This window comes from Strix uralensis, chromosome 8 (assembly GCF_047716275.1).
Source record: "Strix uralensis isolate ZFMK-TIS-50842 chromosome 8, bStrUra1, whole genome shotgun sequence".
Lineage (NCBI taxonomy): Eukaryota > Metazoa > Chordata > Aves > Strigiformes > Strigidae > Strix > Strix uralensis.
In genome coordinates, this window is record NC_133979.1 from 25,735,234 (window position 1) to 25,755,488 (window position 20,255).

Genomic DNA, 20,255 nt, shown 5'->3' on the forward strand with positions numbered 1-20,255 from the left:
AGGTGAAACATTTGAAAGGTTGAATGTATGTTTGATTGTGTTACGTTTCTATTTCAGGAAATTCAAGATCTTATCAGCAGTGGATGCATACAGTGAAGGTATAAACTTGGTTAAGTAATTATAGTGACCATCCTGTTCTTTAAATCTTTGTCCTTTTCCTTACATATATGTAATGGTAAAAGTTTATTTGCAAGTACATTCTATAATAGATAACATGTCTATGTTATATGCAATAATGTTGTGGGCTTTTTCTTGAAAATTTAAGAAAAAGTCCCATACACAAAACAAATGCCAAAACACACAAGGTTCTTCTGTCTGTATAGTCACAAATTTCACTGCTTTCTGTATCATGTTACATTCCATAACTGTGAATTAGGTGTGACAGTACAATTTGATACAAAGTTTATCACTTCCAGTAAATAGCAATTTTGTTAATATGGATTTGTGCAGTTTGACTAGCAAAAGACCCTTGGTATAGCCTTGTTATTCTGCAGGATTAGTAAAATATATTATTTAGATTAAGAGAATCCTTGTGTGATTAAATGAGAGAGTTCTTTCTGTCAGGTCAGAGTATTTTTAAGTTGTGTAATAAAAATGATAGGAACACATGAAAAATAGCCATGACTTCTGAATTGATTTTGAAATGGTAACAATGAATGAAGACTGAAAATACATCATTCTGTTAGAATGCATTGATAAATGTGTCAGCTATGATAATGATGTACTGTAACCCTTGTGTAGCTGCAGACAGCAGGTTGGGGAGGAAACACAGCTGTGTTATTCTTACCGATTTAAAACAAAGCTTGTTATTTCTTTACAGCACACTTTATTTTTCCTTGCTGTTGTCTTAAGGTTTGACTTGTGTTAAAATGTTGCTAAAATACATTTTTTTGTATATTGCAGAAAGGCAGCGCACTGATCAACACAGCAATGACCAAAGCCACTCCGGCTGTGAAAACAGCATATAAATTTGTAAGATCATCTATTTTGAATAAATAATACATAAAAACACAGCAACTTCCTACAAACTCTCATTCTTCCTGAATACTTAAGGACCTAAGCATTTTATAAATGTACTGCAGAAAAACACTTCAGCCTGTAGAAAGTTTTTAGCTTCATTTGTTTTCTCATATAGCACTAGGATTTAGAATTATTTAAGAGTCTTCCAGATAGCTTGTACATAACAATAGACATTTTCAAAGCATCAGTGTACTGTTTTTGTTTCAATCATAATACATACTAGAAGCTTATTTAAATATCACTTAGGTATTTGATACATAGCTGTAAACTCTTCCTAACCTGGTGACATGATTAAAATAGGGACTTTGAAAATAGAAATTGTCATTTACACTAGGGTCCAGTAACACAACACAGGCATTGCAAAGTTAACGTGCGTGGAAAACATTTTGTAAATGTTACGTTTATATGTAATATAAATCTAGTGTTATATAGTTGCATAGTGTATAGTGTTAACATGATGTAGAGATCTGTATTCAGAAGAGATACATTTTGTGCTGGACAAATGGAGTCCTGGCTTACAGAGATGCAATTTCACTTTGGCACTAAGTGCTGCACTTCTGAAAAGATGTGGTAAAGCATCAGTAATGTGAGCAGCAAGTCTTTTCTATCATCTGTTCTTTTAAAGACTATACTAGAATACTAACTTTTAACTGGATTTAATGCTTATACTTTAAGGCTTAAAAGATCTTGTTTTCAAAGACTGACTAACCAATAAAGCATGTGAAATTATATGGTATTTTTCAATACAGAAAAACGGCAGTAGTGTAAAATGAAGGGGGAAGTGTTTTAAGGTTGCATTTTTAATGTATGGGAAAAGACTTTTGGCTTCCTTTTTGCTTTTCCAAATGTTTTCACTAGTTGGATGCATAAGTAGTCCTGAATAAATCAGTACATCAGTCTAAGCTAGTGTATTTTAAGTAAAGTTTTCAAACAGAATTTTAAATTTTACATCAGTTCAAAAACACAGCAGTCATGGAGAGGAACAGGTAAGTAAATTAAATATACTTCATATTCATGGACTCATTTATGATTTAAGAAATGGTTCATTAACAGGTTATCTGCAAATTATTCTTCAGTTTGCACTAGCTTAGACTGCTGATTACATGATCTTCTCCCAGCCTTCAATTTTGATAATTATGTCCTTCACAGTGAACTTCTGTGTATGCCAGGAAACACTAGTAAATTTTGTGAGGATCTGTGTGTAGAAGGTATTTGTACTTATACCCCATTTAATTTCTTATGCTGATGCCCTTTATGGAGCCTACTAGAGAAATGAAATATGCATTTCTTGATTGCTCGATAACTGATTGGTAGCCTTGACTAATATGCTTGGTACCATCCTTCAGAGTTAGAACAAAGCACTCCAAAATTCATCCAAATGGTGTGAGCATGATCTGGAAAGTTTAAAGAGGCTCTCAGGTTAGCATCTGCTACATGGCACCCCATTGTGCTGTTATTGAGCTTATAGATGTATGATTTAAGGATCAAAAAAGACTCTCTGACCTCTTGATTTTCTGAATTTCCATGTGTAGAAAACTATAGAAAAATAGGTGGTTTCCACATACTGATGCCCTTAAATATATCTTTTTAAAGTCCTGTTTTCAAGACAATCTTGAAAACTTTTGTATTTTTTTCCCATATTCATCTAAGAAAGATAAGTTTTCTTCTGTTAGGGTTTTTGGTGTCATTCCCCTCGCCTTTTCTTTTTTTCTACCCCTCCCCCCCCATTTAAAAATGTTTCTTAACATAAGTACATGGTATTCTGTATTGATAATTCATTTCTCTGTTGAAGAACATTCTTGGCTGTTTTCTATGCAACAGTGATCCTTGGCTGCCTATTTTAATACATACAGAATTCTCCCCTAAATAGCAGCACTATGCTGTTCAGCAACACTGGGCAAAATCTCCATCTGCATATGAAATCACTTCATTTCTCTTAAGATTGATGTTGCCCTGCAAGTTGCCAGACTGGAACACTGTAACAGTCATCTTGAAAATCTTAACATTTTTCCAACATGCCTTACTGCTAAAATACCCTTTCAAATTTAAAGGACCATTTCAAGTAAAGGAGTGATGTACAGAACCATTTTTAGCCTGTCCTTAGTAATATTGGAGAATTTTTGAGTATGTATGTTTTCACAGCATTGGCATGCATGTACTGAAAAAAATCCTTAAATATACAGACCAAGCATGAATATATAAGATATACTGACAGTGCATGTATGAAAACTGCGGTAAAGGTTATTGCCCTTCTTTATATCACCAGGTGTTTAAAAAAAAGGTAAAATAAGTATGGCATCGTAAAGCATGTTCCATGACTACAGCCAGTGTCTTGCAGAGCTGCTTAAGTCCTTTTATTTTTCCAGGCAAAAAATCAGGCAAGGCAAGGAATAAAAGAAGTGAAGAGTAAGTTAAAACACAAGGTACGTAGTACACTTTTTACTTTCTTACATTGCTTCCTGTATCAGTTTGAAGCCTATACTTTACAAATCACATGAGATTTGTGTTTTTAATGACTTTTGAAATATGCTTAGCCCTTTGTTCAACAATACATTTTTCATAACGAGCCCTCTGGCAACTATCTGTCATTCTATGCATCCACTGAATAATCTCTTTATTGTTTGCATATTTTATCATAGAACAACAGAGGTCTTCAAAGATACATTAACAGGATGTATGTATTCATAAAGTTGATTGCTTTGATATCACAATCGAAGCCTTTGCTTCAAGCTGAGAATTTGAGATGGGAGACTCTTGCAGTACAGTGTATTTCAGAAGGTGTAGTTTTGGTTTCTTAAAGATATGTGAAGAATGGCAATGTTTAAAAATGAAGGAATAGTTTCATTTTGCAAAAGCAACATTGCCAAAATATCAGAAAAGATGTTTTAGGCATTTTGCAGCTGCTTTTCCCATTGAAAATTTTGTTTCCACATAAGATTTTTCTGTAGGGAGAAGGAACCGGATTTTAGATATATTATATGCTATTTTAAGAAAACTTTCAAAAATATTTCCTAGACGTTTGAACAATTCAACTTTTAAATAACAGTGTTGATAATTCAGCTTCTTGAAAAGCTAAATTTGATTTTCTTCCTACAGATGGTATTTTCATGACAGTAATAGATTGTGGCAAGATAATTTTGAATGCATTCTGCATGCATAATATGGAGGGTACGTTTGCAGATAATGGTTATAGATAAAGGAATTTAAATCTGTTTTGTTACGTAGGAGAGTGAGGAAGAGTATGGAACTTGCAGTGCTGGTGCAGTACAGACTGCTCCTGTCTACACATTGCATTATGAGAAAAGAACAAACTCAGAAAAAAGAAGACTGGCACAGGTAAGACACCTGAAACTTCTGTTCTTACTTGCATACATATGAGGAAGATTTTTTTGCCACTTATAGTAATGCATCAGTGAATCTGTTTAAGATTATTTTAGTGTGTGTGTTTGGGTTGTGTGATTAAAAGGCTATGTTTATAGAAATACTGCTGTACTGCTTGAACGGAGGAAAAATGCTCTTTGTATTTCATCACTGTTGAGTGGGGAAAAACCAGGAGATTTATAAGTATGGATCTGAGATTTCATTCTTAAATACTGTTTTTGATAAAGGTTTCTCACAGCAAATACATTCTGGTCTATTCACAGATCTGTGTTAAGCTATCTTTTTTAGTTCCTTATAGTGGGGCACATTAATTTTGTGTTTCTAGTAAATTGATTTGGTAGTCATATGGCCTTTAACTTTGCTCAGATAGTTACGATTTATTATTTCATTAATAAGTCAGCTAGTTAATACAGTGCCAATCTCTTGTCCTTTTGTTCTCTAATCCTTTCTAGTCTTGATTTGAAGTAACAGGTGTAGTGTCTCGACTTTGGCAACTGTTTTAATGTCTTTGCATTCATTTTGACAGTTTTATTTCAACAGTATCAATAAAATAGTTCTTGTAACACTTTTTTCTGGGAATAAATACCTGTATATGTATATATTTTAATGTGTGAGTATATATTTTTTCATTATATTGCATATTTTAAATACATATAACGAATGTTTTTATATGGATTTTTAATGCATATATCTTCCTCATATGAGAATTGAGTATAGAAATTCAGTCCAGCTAATCTAACAACTCTTGGTTTTTTACTTTAAGTATTGCAGTGATAAAAACCTGAATTGCCTGATTTTGAATTGGTTTTTATCCATATAAATAAAAAGTTTGTGAAATTTAACATAAAACTGATGCAGATTATTGCTAAATGATGTTGAAATTGTGCATTAGTATTGTCGTTATTTTTAGTAGGGTTATAAATAATACAAAGACTTTCTGCTTTAATTATTTAGGCAGGTTTTACTTTGAACATGTTTTCATGATCTCTTAAAGCCAGTGATAAAGTTTTAAACTATGTGCCCTCGGTATATTTTTATATACAGGCAGCTATGGTGCCTGCATTCTTTCAGGAACTTGTGTATAGTAGATTTTCCTCAGTGAGTTATCAGAAGAAAAGATCTACAATTCTACACGTATGAACATAGAGCTCTAATGTTAATAACATGAATAATTCTTAAAATATTTGTTTCTAATAGATAACTGTCATTTTAATATGTAGCAGCTTCCCACCCCAAATAATTTGATAATGCAAAGTACTAAAAAGCTTTTAATGCATTATAAGCCAACATTCACAGACTAGTGTAGAAGAGCCTACAATTGTATGTATCTGTGTAAATACATAACACAGATGTACCTTTGTAGTCAGTGAATTTTTACAGGCTGCTTTTATTAAAGAAATGCGCAGTAATTTACTGATATGGTAGTGTTACCTACTGTTGTGTACAGGAGTCTAGAGATACAAAGGAGTATAATTTACCTTAGTACAATTAGACAATTCTTTTGAAGGCCTGTGTTCGATCAGAACAATTTAACTTCTGTATGTTTTTGTCTTTGTACAGCTCTATTTTGCTAAATCCTTCAATATCATTGTTGCTGTTTCTACCAGTCATCTTTTAGTTTTGAAAACAAGGCAGGAGGAGTGCATATCCAGCCATAGTTTTGTTTACATATATACACACACGTGTGTTTATGTGTATACACACAGCACATACATGTACATATATAGGGTTTGTTTGCTAGCAAAGCTTATAACTAATACCACCACAGTTTTGCCCTGCTGCAATCTGAAGGTCCCATGTCTTCTCCCCAGCTCTCGTCCCAAATGTCACATGAGCCCAATGGGCAGGAAGGAGCAAATGGTGATTGCTCCCCAGGAACTCTGCTCTCGCACAGTTCCTTTCACCTCTCACTCACACTATTCCCACTTTTTCCTCCTCCCCAAAAGCAAACAAACCAAAATATTTCTAAAAAAATAATAGTCTGCTGTTGTTACTGCTGTTTTAATTTTTGTTCTTGGTATTTGAATCAGATAACATAAATGCAAGTTCTTTATTCATAAGTGCTTATTTTAAACTTTACATCCAAATAAAAATATATATTTGTATTCACAAGTGCATGTGTATGAGAGAGACTGTGTTTGATCTAGTACTGAATCTGCCATTTAAAAAAAAGTGAATTTCACAGATTGCTATTGTTGTCAGGTTTAATCCTTTTTTCTGAAACTCTTTACCCTGCAAATGAACCTCTCCACCCAGATTTCTAAAACGGTGCCCATGAGTGTCTATAGCAGTATAAGGATCGTGCTAAAGTGCAGTTTATGCACTTTGATGTATAGTTAATGTAAGGACCAGGTATTAAGTTGCAATGTCAGTGTATTCGAATATCCCCCCAAAACCTAAACAAACAACAAACAAAAGAAAGAGATTTCTTTTAATGGTCATCTTACTTTCAAACGAGAGGTACCTCTGCATTTTATTACTATCTCTTCCATACTGAAACATTTAGAAACTTGTAAATGTAAAGAATTTGGTGTTACATTTTATGTCATGTTAGATGCATGCGTTGAGCTTTTCATTCTCTGTCTCTTGGAAACAGTTAAACATAAATACTAATTAATAATTACCTGAGATGCTGTAAAACATATTTTCTTTGCAACATTATGTATGATATGAAAGTTTCCTTCACTGTAATTGATCATTTTAATAATTGGTTCATAACAGGATTTTGGGGTCTGGGAGGACATTTCCTTTACAATAGGAAGTGAATCTGCTTTTACCCCAGCAAATAGTAGTTTGTATGTGGGTCTGCTAATTAGTACGGTTATTTCCTGTTTTGTTGATGAGGCTTTAATAAATGTCAAGGGTACAGCCATGAAGATCTCCCAATTAGGCTTTGCGTTTGTAAAACCCAACCCCTTTGCTTTTGTGTGAAGATGACAGTTCCAACTGCAGCCTCAGCCTAACAGGGCTCAAGGGAAAGGATACTTCTCTGGTTTTATTGAAAACAAGGCCAGTTTGGCCCAGGGAGAATACCAGCACTGGTCACAGTGCAGAGCTGTTTTTAACAATGAATATTTACTAAGCTTTATCACTGCTGTCATAGTGGTTTTACTGGGGTTTTTTTTTGCCAGATCAGCAATAGACTTTTAAAAAATTAACAGTAAATCAAAATAAATTATAGCATGTAAAATAGCTGTCAAAACCTAATCAGAGGATAAATAATTAAATGTGTTATGGCAGACTGTAGTGATCAGCTTGCCCCTTTGTAATTTGTGTTGTGAAAGTCTTTCCTAAAAAAAGAATAACGGGAGTGCACTCATACGTGCCTGTGTGCACGCGCGTGCGCGCACACACAATTAATCTTTGCCTAAGATGAATTGTTCTATCTCTGTAATATTCATTTGAGCTTACTCTTGCTTAGGTTAGCTCTTCTAGGCTTTTTATATGTGTGCGAGCTTAACTATATTGCAAGTCAACATTAACAGATGGATTGCCCTAAGCAAGGGAAAACCACAACAACAAAATCTAGTGAAAGTGGAGGATTGAAGCTTTTTATTGTTAAGCCTTATTAAAACCTTGGCATGTGCACTGCTGTTAACTGTTTCATGCCTAGATCTAATAATATGTCTCTGGTATGCTTTATCTCCTACATTAGTTAGGTACATAGAAGATACAAGAAATTACCAGCTAAAAATTTGAAATAAAAATTAATGCAAGCCTGAGATTGCTTCAACTCTGCGGTATCTTGACAACAATGTTGCTGAGTTCCATTAACTATTGATGAGGAGGGTATGGCAGTGCATGTATTAGACTGCTGTGCATTCAGTTTTTGCATAATCTATTTTAATTCTCTTTCATTATGTACTCCCAGGTAATGCAGATTTCTGGGTAGACAGGGGCCTAAATGCAGTAAGAGCTCTATAAAATTGTTTCAGATTAATATATAACTGAAAAGGGAGTGTGTTTATTATGAGCCAAGATAGAATGCCAGGAAGATCTGTTGGATTTCATGAATATGATCTTTCTAATTTTACTGTTATATCAGTTGATAGGGTAGCTTATTAAAAATCAAACATTTCAGGATGTCAATAGTCCTAGTGTATTTAGTGGCTAATAAAACATTCTTAAAGGTTTGCAGAATACCAAATAAGAACTACCAGTTCACTTTATAATTAATAAGTTAGCAATGCTCCTTGTCTCTGAGGAAATGTATGTAATACCTGTACCTTTAGGCATCTACTACCTTGCAGCCATAATGGAAACGGGCATTTGGATTCTAAGTGTGGATTTACCAGCAATCACTGTGTGTCAGCACTACTTTAAATGTTTGTTTATGAAGAAACCAAGTGAACTACTTCCCATGACTTTGCAGGATCTAAATACAGTGTCTAAGAAGGTTTTAAAAACACTTCTGCGTAAGATAATAAACGCTAAGTTAGACTAAACTTTTTTCTTAGTATTCTTGAACAGAAGAGAATTACCATTTTTTATTATTTTTTAAAAGTGTATCGCAGATGTAGCTTTTACACTTTTGTTGAAGTATATCCTACTAACTAGACAATATATAATTCAGTTTGCAGTAGGTATACTTGGCTTCTGTTCAACAAAGATAGCAAGTGTCAGGCGGGAAGATGTGTTCAGAATAACCTTATCTTCAGGAGTGCCCCATTTATCAATACCCCTACAATGGCCACTAATATAAACGACATAATCATTAGCTACAAAGGGCTTCCAGTAACTGATTACCCTCCTAACCTGAAAAAGGTGGTGAGAGTGAGCTATTCTGAAGACTTTTTTTTTTTCCAGAGACATAAAAGAGGAGAGGCAATGCTTGTGATAATGCGGTGCTGAATATACATGTTCTGTATAAGGTGACTGAACCCCGTTAAGAAAAAAAGAGAAAAATAATCCTGCAGACAACCCCACAATAATTTCAGAAACATAAAAGCTCTGATTAAGGGCATTTACGTGGTTTTGGATTCATAAAATGTGCTTGAGATCACATCTATGCTTAGCATCCAGAGGTAATACTGTTTATATAGCTGGAGGTACCTTCCTACGCCCATTTAATAAAATGTTACAAATTGACAGATGTCATAAACAGTACGGGCTAGTTTTTAATGTAAATCATGTTTTGTTTCTGTAAAATATAGTTTTGAATTAAGCTTTTGTTGATTAGTAAATTCTACTTCTTTAGCTAATGTGTAATTTGAAAATATTTTAGATATCATTAGCTTCCTTTAATTTGGAGAAGAATCTTTTGTCTTGGTGTGTCAAGTAAGATCTCTTCATTCTGCAAAACAGTCAGATTTCCTTTTAATTAAAAATGAAAAAGCTAGGCAGCAAGAATTCAAATTGTAGATTACGAGAGTGCCCTCTCGTGGCTCTGATACCTTTCCAAAGTATTACAGGCTCACATGTATCCTTTGCCTTGTATAAACCTTGCTTTTTACAACAGAAAACAGATTACAAATCAAGCAGTAATTTTTTTCTTTTTCAGTGGAAAGATTATCTGTATTTTGTGTAATTTAAACATTTAGATGCTTTCATGTATCATGCATAATTTTATTTTCAGGAATATACACTACCAAGTAGAGGTATAATTACAAGATTTCTCAAACCTCACCCCCACCTGCCCCCCCAGAAGATAGTAGATACAGCCTCTATACAGTGACAGTGACTGATTTTCGTTTAGTCAGTGAACACATTTAAAGAAAAAAAGCAGTATAAGTTTCTAAAGCTTTTTTAAAATTTATTTCAGGGTTTTTAATAGTGTGAATTCTTTCCTGTTCTCTGCTGTGATGTCTTCTCACCATGGTTTGAAGTGAAGGACCGTTACAAGTCTCTGTGGCAGAGTTCTGCCGTTCATTCTGCCCCCATAAACCAGTGTAAACTTTGTGGCTGCCTCTTCTTCTTTGAGTTTTGCAGTATGCATCACTTGAGAAATCTCTTCTAATTACCATGATTCCAATTTAAAAACAAAAAGAATGGAAAGATAGCGTAATGGTCAGGAAGTCACTCTGGAATTTTCTGTTACCCTGTGGGGATTTAGTGGAATGCTTGGTTTTTCAGTGAAGTCATCAGCACATCTACCCCTGATTTATCCTACTGAGACAGACATTTAAACAAGCAAAAAGTTTGTAGATACTTTTTCTGGCTATTATTGTCACCTATTTTAGTTTTCTAACAAATAGAAAGGCAGCCTTTCTGAAGGTCTTTCTTCTACAAACAAACTAACCATACTCATATGTCTACCAAGGTGTCATTTTTCTGAAGGATCTGAAAGAAAACTGCTATTTCACAAAGTACCTTCAAAACAGGATGAACCTTTCTGTCCTTAATAATTAATTGAAATAACCAGATTAATTTTTTCATCAGGAGAATTTATTGACATCTTAATGTAACAGTGGTATCTTCTGCTTTCATTTTCTGTGTATCTTCTATCTTCCACAGGTCGCGTTTTGGCTCATCTAGCCTAAGCAGGGAGCCAGAAGAACCATAAGCCAATGGTTGGGACCTACGTCCCAGCTTCCGTGTTGCTTTTGCCTTCTGGCCTGAAAGTTTGGAGAGAACAACCTTATGTCTAAAATTTCAGCTCTAGTACTGTTATGTTCCCTAACCTTTTCTTTCTCTTGCTAATTCTATACCTAAGAGTGAAAACAATGAATAAGGAGGTTCAATTAAAGAATAAAGGAGGGAGTAGAAGAAACAGGAAAAGCCTTTTCTGCAGGGATCTCAGCATCTCTGAATGTGAAAGCCCAAATTCAACCCATCTAAATTTAGATGCTACTGAAATGCTGAAGTTAGCAGCAGTGCTACCCAAGGCTCTTTCCACAGTAAGTGGAGAGAGGGGGCATGACCAAAAGGCAACTCAACCCACCTAGAATCTAGATTCCATCCTGATGATGCCTCTCTCCTGCTGTTAATTGTCTAATTTAGGCCCTAAAATATCTGAAATTAGTAAACAGCATCCGAGTGCCATCCTTGTTTCCCAGCACCTTGTAGAGAAAGACCTTCTTTGTGAGCAGAAGACTCCTAGTGGTGTCAAACAGGAGGAGGGACTCCTCCATGTTAATTCTTCTGGTTGGGAGCCTTAGACAGAAATGTGCTTGGAGTCAATAATTCTGTTTCTAAGGCACAACCTTTTTTTCCTTGGAAATGTGATTAGTCTGTCTGTTTTCAAGCTTCATACAGAGCTTCCCTCAAATAGATTCTTCCACTGTCCATAGGTCTGATGGACAGAGTTCAGTGCTGCTCAGGTTTTATCTGTCTAAAGTGCTGTGATATTTGGTATTTTTCCATTAAATCTTGAAGTCTGGAGGTATATGATGTTTGTATTTAGGATCACATCCACATCGTATATTTTAACTTCAGTGTTTTTGCTAAGTTTTCCTTTGAAAAAGTCACATGTGATCTGTAAACAGCACTTGCAGCAGTGATTTTACCATGCAATAGCTCTGTTGATGTAAGGAGACGCACATTTTAACTAAAAGATCAATTTAGCCAGTAATCTCTCTTTTCGCTGTTTAGGAATTGTATCAAATAGGTAGCATGTTCCAGGCAGATAAACTGGGTTTACAACTGTTCTGATTTACTGAAGACACATGCTGTGTACCCAAGTTACTTCTGGGTCTCTTGACTTTCCTGTTACCTCAAAACCAAGTTTCCTTTTCTGCCTTTCTTCATGTGGACATTCACATGCCTTTGTGCATGTGGACACTGATGAGCTTTTCTTTTCTGACATGCGTTGCCCCTTATCTTCTTGCTCCTCTCTCCACTGTGACCCCCTCAACCCTCCATTCTGTCATTTTCTTCCCTCTAATCATTGAGTAAACTTAGGGCATTAATAACCATCAAAAAGGGAAAATAAGTAATATTTTTCCTAGGTTTTGTAACCAGAAATTCTGCCTGGTGAATGTGTCTTTTAAAATCATCCACAAAAAAAATCCATAAAGAATACTTGTTTATAAAAGAGCTGCTCGCTTTAGTTGTTGCAAATGGCACTGAAAATCTCCATGTCCTATTTTAAAAGGCTAACACTTTTGCTTGTTGCCAATTAAAGTGAAGCCAGGCTGCCTTCGGATGGTGCAGTCTTTGCAGCTAGAATGATGTGTGGCATGGTGCCACAGTGTGTCAGCTGAAAATGGCCAGTTTTGCTAAGAATAGCCTCTGTGCCATTGAGAAGAATGAGCAAGATCTGGCTGTTTGGAGGTGACACCTGACTGTGGGCAGCGTGGGGCCTCGGTCTGATTCAGAGGGCCAGGAGATGGTGCAGGCCTCCTGAGGGGAATAATGGTCTGCGATTCTTCAGAGAAAATGGAAGTTTGTTATTTTGGAGAAGAAAATAACTATTTCTGTAAAATATTGCAGAAGCATGATTAAGCGTTAAAAAAATCAAAAGCAATGTTACAAAATTCTCAAATATTATCTGTGTCCAGGACTATAGTGTACATAAAAGGTAGGAAGCTTAGAGTTTGTTAATTTTTCACCACAGTAATTCAGAACATAAATAATTATAATGTGCTATCTGTGACTAAGTATCTCAACAAATTTATCATCCTTACGTACAATAAATCCTACATCAGCACGGATATTAATGTTTCCTTTAACTTTACAGAAGTCAGTGGAGATATGTATTGCATTACAGCTTACCTGTAATTTCAAAGTGCTGTGCCTGTACTCTTATCCACACATTTCTGGTTGTCTGTGTCTCTATACAAATTTTGGGGGATTTCCTGCTCTTGCGGGCTTTTTATTGTCACAGAAAAGGATTACTTTCTGTCACTGGGAATCTACTTCTTTCTTGTATCTCTGTTTCCCTATCATTTTAATTAACAGGGTCTCGGAATTGATGACACTTTTGTCTCATTGCATACACCTGTGGATGCTTCCAGACACTTCCTGTTCTTTCAAATGCATCTTCTATGTGTCTGAATCTGTTAAAGCAAAGAAGGTTTCTATCCTAGGAAGGATGAAAGGTTCTTTTACTTAACATTAGTAGTTTTTAATCCATGAGTCTTGTGTTACAGTAATAATTCTAAAAAAATAAATATGGCATCTTAGATAATACCTATTTAATTTATATCCAGGACAACTCTTCTGATATCAGAGCATTTTTTTTGTGAGGCATCATTACTTTGTGTTACATTCTGTGAGAAAAGCACACAACTAGTTTTTTGAAGGCATTGTTTCTATAAATTAATCCCGAATTATGGCTTGCACCTATCCTGGTCTGGTGTCCATGTAGCTAATTGGTATCCCTAGCACTACTTCAAGCTTGTGGTTGGTTGTACCATGTCCCAGAAAAAGAAGGGCATTGAAGAAGAGAAAGTTTAGAAACTGTACTTCTTTTTTTTTTTTCTCTCTCTTCCTTCCCTCTTCCCACATCAGTCTAGGCTCCTGTGGAGTGTAATGTGAAGTACTTTCCTGTGATTTCATTATCCATTGCTTTAGGTCATGGTCTTTAACTGGAAAGGAAGACAATGGGTTGTGCTTAACTAGGTTGATTGAGAGATCTTTTGCTTCCCTACTGGAGGTGAAGCCATAATTATGTCAGTGATAGGGTTGTAGAGGATGATAGGTAAAATAAATAACAGTGGACTCGTATTTATTTTGCTTTTTTGTACTGAATGAATAATCTTTAACTTTTTAAGAAAAAGGAAACAATGCTTCATAGATTTAAACCATAGTAGATAATTTTCTTTTCTTGAAAATTTATACATGTTGATGTATTGAGTAGTCAGTAAACGTGAAATTATATGTGTGCTGCCATTTATCAAAAGATTATTTGTTTCTCACTTTGAGGAGAATTAATAGCAGCAGCCTTGTTAAACTTCCTGCCTTAGTATCAATCAATGAGCGCTCATTCCAGAAAGCTGTGCTTCTGAAAGGTCTAGCGTTAAATAAAAAGGTGACATTTCAAAGATTGACTTTCATGCCCAATCAAGAATGTAATCATCTTGCATTTAAATCCTTTAGCATTCATGTATTTTGTCTACATTTTTATGCTAAATAAGTACATTCTGTGAGGCTACCAGCAAGCAGAAGAGAACAGTTTAAGGACCTATTGTCACTTTGGTTCTACCTGTATTTATACTGTCAGCACATTCTTTTTCTGGTTACAGTGATCAGCATTTACCGCAACTCTATAGGTAGCAGGCCACTTGTAGAATGAGATTTTAAAGTGGGGCAGAAACCAAAGAGGATGTATACAGTTTATACAAAAAGGATATATAACCTCACACCAGCTGCAGTTGTTCCTTTGCCATACTTTACACGCAGGCTTGATGGTTCAACTGTGGGTTGTGGAGAGCATGAGCTTGTTGTGTTTAAGTATGTTGAAATCTTATATTCTAAGCAAGATGAGAGATGGGTTCTTGTGGTACAGCGTGCCTGAAGATGAGAAAAATTTGAAATAACAAAAGTTGAATACTGTTCATGTTCTGATATAAAGTAGATACATTAAATAATTGATATATTATGTAAGCAGAACTAATTGGAAGAAGCAAAACAATTGAGTACTTTAAAGAAGTTTGTTGCTTTATTTTATAGAAAGAAACATGACAGCAGTCTATTAAGACTTTATAAAGTTCTCGTGCAGCAAGAAAAGAGTGTTACCATATCATTTCTTGCGGTAATAAATTTAAATGGTCTGGTTGTTATTAGAATGCTGATCAGGAAGGAAACAGAAGTCTGTCCTTTTTTCATAAAAAGGTATAAAAAAGGTTACACACTTCAAAATGCAGAAAAGACAGAAATTAAAAGCTTAAATAACTGCAAACAGCAGGGTACGTCAGTAATGGAAGGACTTCTTAAATGACTTTGACAGCTTTTGCAGGTGCACGTACTCTGTCACTTTGCTTAGTGGAGCATTGAAAAAGATTTATGGTTCTCCTTTTGGAATTTATTAAGAGTTTCTTTCTTTCTTTTTCTTTCTTTGCAAAGTAGTCTGGACATACCTCTCCCTTGCAGTCATTTTTATTACAGCTCCTAGAGGAAAGTCACCTATTCAAAAACATGTGTTGCTTGTTGTCTCTGTGGCTAGCTCACAGAGCTGTAAACTCTGGAGAATGTTGTTATTTACAGCCAGATATTTTCCTTTCCTTCCCCTTTTGCTTTTTTCTTTGTATGTAAATCCCGATTTATTTGGTTTAGTTCTTGAAAGTCTTCCTGTATAATTTTGTACCCCTAAACGTTTAAATTGGTAACAGAAATATTTTTTCAAAGGGAGAGTCTGACCATCATGAACTAAAAGTTTTTGGTTTGTTTTGGGTTTTTTAGGTTTAGCAATATATGCTGTGTTATATTTCTTTATATGATGTTATTCTTGCTTTCACTAACGCACTTAATGATAATAAACTACTGTTTGTAGATCCTATGAGGGGTCACTGCTATGCCTGTGGTGTTTGCTGATTCTAATTAATTTTAACCTTTTTTTTTTTTTTAAACTTGCCATCTATGCTCTTTGAAACATTATTTATTATTTCGACAAGTCAGTGAGTGTTATTTTGTGGATTTTATTCCATTGACAGAGTTAATCCATCTACAGCTGAACAAGTGTCGGTTTTGGTTTTGTTTTCTGAAATTTCTCAACATTTTTAAAGAACCTTCTTTCCTGAAAAATCTTCACTTTACATTAGTAGAAGTAAATGTGACAGTAGCATTTAATTCTGATGCAAATTCCAAGAAAGTGAGACAGAGACAGGGTTTTGCCCTCCAAGAGACAGTTCCAGGATTAGAGCTTTAATGACAATGAATGTTATGTCAGAATTTTCTTGGGAAAGTAGTGAATTACCACTGTTATAGAAACAAAGTATTTTAATTGTCCCAGTGAATATAAATACTTAAAGCAGCAACTGTTAAACTGAAAACAGTGACTGTAGTTGTGGCAGTAATCAGTGAGATAGCCAATTAATGATATCAATTAAGACAGAGTGGTTAACCTCCCTTTAGTTGCAAGCAGGGATATGATTGATTACAACACTGATGGGAATGACACAAAGAACTCACAAAACTGGAAAGAGAAATATCAATGGCTTATTTCTCTGCATTCCTTTCTATAACTTTTGCTCAGTATGAAGCTTAGTTTGGGTTCTTTCATAGTTTTTAATACTCTGATAATTCTCTCATTTTCTATCAACTGTTACTTGGTTTAACACATTAAGAACCATGTTTCCTCTTTGTGGACAAGAACTATGGAAAGTGTTACCAAAGCTGGCTGCTTTAATTAAAATCTCTCTTGTTGAACAAGAACAAATATGTTGGTCTGTAAAGAGTGAACATTGAGACGTTCCTGATGATAATAGGAGGTGAAAAGTTACAGAGAGTGTCCTGGTACATGTAGAACACTGACAACACCTGTAATAGGTGATGTACTGAAATCTCACAGTACAAGCTTTCCAAGGTCCTTGTAGTCTCAAATTAAGGCCATATTTCTTCCCCATCAGGGGCTTATTGTAGGTTTAGGCATTCGGTGAACTGCATGATGAGATTTGGGCAGTAGCACTTCTTTCTGCTTGCGTGTGATATTCTTTGAAGTTATCTAACACTGGTTTCCCTTTGCACAAATTCTACCCATATGTCTTTAAATTATGGCCAGTTTTCCAAGGTTCAGAGTCTCTTCAGTGGATTGCCTGCATAGTTAATCTTTGTAGGTTTTTGATACAAAACAAGTATAAGAGATTGACAGACCTTAAGAAAGTCATTTGTGAAGCACAAGCAACTAAAATTCCTGACTTAAATGTTCTGGTCAAGATGGAGACTTTTTTCAAGTACCATAGAAATCTTTAGCCTGGTTCTGTTTGCTAAATAATAATGTGATATAACAGGTTAGTGAGTACTCAGCATGGTTATTGTGTTAATTTACAGCACACCAGCTCCCCATGGGATGCTCTGAGTGTACGCTAACTTTGAGTTAACTGTAATTTACAGTAAATTATCCTGCACAAAGGCATTCTTAGTGCACAGTTTTCGAGCTGGCATACTACTTCCTCTAATTTTGTTTAACACCCTAACATATATATAGCTATGCAAAGAGACTCCTGACTTCTTTTGTATTTGCTACTTCAAAAATCCATTTTACTTCATGTGCAGTAGATCACATCAACCAAAACTTGGCAAATATTTCCGTCAGAAAGTAGTAAACCCAAGTGCTTTTTGTGATTTACTTGCAAGAAAGGGTAGGTAGTAGACTTGAGTGATGCTTTTGCTCCAATAGCCAGTCTTCTGCTAATCAAGGCTTTGCATAAATAACAAGGCACTCCAGGCTTTGCATAGATAATAAGGCCCTTCATAGGCCATGAAGAAAAATGTTCTCTTGCTCTTTAATTGGTGACACTTGAGGACTTCACATCCTCTTATAACAACCTTTAGAAGACTTGATCTATATGTGGTTTTCCTCATCAAGTGCTCTGGAAGGTCTTAATGAGTAAAGTGGCAGCTAGTCTCCAAATAAGTAATGCTGAAATAGAAAAAATAAGTACAAATTTAAATGTTAATCTTCTGTCCTCTAGACTCGTTTCAACCAGCGTCTCAGTAACCAAGATTTTGCTTTGGATGAAGATGATGATGACGAAATGGAGAGAACAAGCAAGTAAGAAGCCTGTTTGGATGTGTGTGCATGGGAGAAAGGGTAACTAGTGTTATTCAGCAAAGTTGAGTTCAAGTGACGCATTTTTTCTCCTGTTCAGGCTGTTAGCTTGATTCTTGAGCTAGATGATGTCAAGAGGGACAGGGTATTATATCTTTTCATTATTTATAGTGCTTAGAAGAGCTTGACATAATTCTCAGTCTTCACAGACTCAATATATAAAGATAAGACTACATACACAAAGAAGCAGTGGAATAATATTCATCAACATGGTGGGCAGTGACCTCAGCTAATCTATTCTTTAAGTCTTGTAGTCATGACAATGGAAAGTTTTCTGAAGGGTCTGAAAGAGAAATATTGCCTTGTGAGTATTAGATCAAGGTCTTCCTATGTGTGAATTAAAGGAAAATCATAAATTGAGGCTTAAGTTGCATTGAGGCATTTTCTGATTGAAATCAGGAAATTATTTTTGATAATGAACGTATGGATATAAACCATGAAGGACCTTGAAAGCAAAGTCAAGCAGTTTAAGTCATGATGCAGTAGGGAAGAGGGGAGCTACTGAAGTGTTCAAAGGATATCATCAAAACAGTGAGCCGTGGAAATACCCTTTGTAGCAGTATTCTGGATAGACAGAGATAGGGAAGGACTGCAGTACTATGGGGGTCAGAGGTAAGGGTATTGCAATGGCTGAAAGAGAAAATAAGACAAAAGCATCAGTTTTCCTTGCAGATAGGCAGTACTCCAGTAAGTCTGGTCATATGACAGAACAGTTGCAGTATGAGAGTCTTGCCACTAGAACAAAGTATGTGACTAGTCAGCTGGAGAGGTATAGCAAAACTGACCTAAATATAAGGTGTAGACAAGGGAAAAGAGGAACCAATTTTGGAATAACTGTAAAATTTGGAGGGAAGATTTGGGAAGTCATATTAAAGGTGACTTAAAACAACAGTTATAGTGGTTGAGGAAGAGCCAGGAGAGAGCACAACCAGCTAACAGTAACTGCATCTCCATAGATATCATACATGTATGTTTAGGAAAATTCTTGAGTAGAAAAAAATTCCTGGTTTATGTTCGCTTTCAGAAGTCTTGGAATGCATTCTCCTACTTACTTTCAGAAGTGGCTGTAATGAAACGGCTTTTATGTTCCTAGCTGATGAAAATTTTTTTCTTTTCAGGTTATCATCAGAAGACAGTGAAGAAGCTTCTGCTTGCTTTTATGATAGCGATGATTCTGGTGAAACTGGAATAACTCCTCAGCATCAAGGAGAAATGGACTTGCTTGGGGAGATCTTGGACACACTGAGCACACACAGTTCAGATCAAGGAAAGCTCTCAGGAGCAAAAAGCCTGGATTTCTTCAGGTCAATGGATGACATTGATTACAAGACTGCGGTTAGTCTTCTGCTTTCATTTGAAAAACAACTCCAATCCCTTTATAGTGGAATCCCGCACTTGTGGAATCAGCAACATGCAGCTCAGACACTGCAGCATAGTTCTTAGAGTGTGCCTTCCTAGGGCTATATAACAGTACACCCATGCTGGCCACTGAATGATGGTTTTTCACCAGCTGAGAGAAGCTTTGTCCACTTTACCAATTCATCTTGGAACAGTATTTTTCCCTTATAACACCAGCCACATATAGAGCTGTGAATAGTGTAATAATTTACTTGATCAAATAGTTTAATATTATATTTAACTGTTCAATCTGGTATGGCCAAGGCTGATTTTAGTCTTTTTTAATGCAATTTAGAAAGCATTTTATTTCCATTTTCACCTTGCATCCATAAACTAGTCATAGTGATATGGTGATGTCTCCATGTTGATTAAGTCATGGGATCCATGTGGTAATTGCATGTGAAGCATTGCTAGAGTCATACTCCAGAGCTTTCTAAGAGGGCTTCCTTGATCCTTTTTTAGGTAGAGTTGCACAGGACCTGTAGTGTAAACAAACTGCTTGCCTACTACTTTGAAACCCCTAGCAAGTCACTGCTGTGGTGTTAGCCAAAAAATTGTTTAGTGTTTTTGAATTCCAGCTCATATCAGCTGTCCAACATTTACTTTTGCTGAAAGATCTGATAGCAGAAGGTTCGTTACTGGAACAGCTAATTCTGATGCAAATGTTTAAAAAGCTTGTAAAATTTTATATTATGAGTGTCACACAGGGGTCACGTTAATAAAATGCCCATTTTTGTTTGTTTGGCAAAAAAATTTAATATTGAAAGTTGGTATAATTAATTACTGAAGCAAAGAGGAAATGGCATCT

General features: G+C 35.5%; 1 protein-coding gene across 3 annotated transcripts in view; it reads left to right on the top strand.

Annotated features, from left to right (window-relative positions):
• The window catches only part of DENND1B (DENN domain containing 1B), a 170,507-nt gene that overhangs the window by 142,342 nt on the left and 7,910 nt on the right, over positions 1–20,255 (top strand). For all 3 annotated transcript variants that reach the window (XM_074876747.1, XM_074876748.1, XM_074876749.1), the window contains 6 exons: positions 58–98; positions 904–972; positions 3,387–3,443; positions 4,246–4,356; positions 17,913–17,992; positions 19,168–19,384. In XM_074876747.1, the coding sequence (XP_074732848.1) occupies positions 58–98; positions 904–972; positions 3,387–3,443; positions 4,246–4,356; positions 17,913–17,992; positions 19,168–19,384 (575 nt within the window). The remainder of the gene's footprint in view (positions 1–57; positions 99–903; positions 973–3,386; positions 3,444–4,245; positions 4,357–17,912; positions 17,993–19,167; positions 19,385–20,255) is intronic.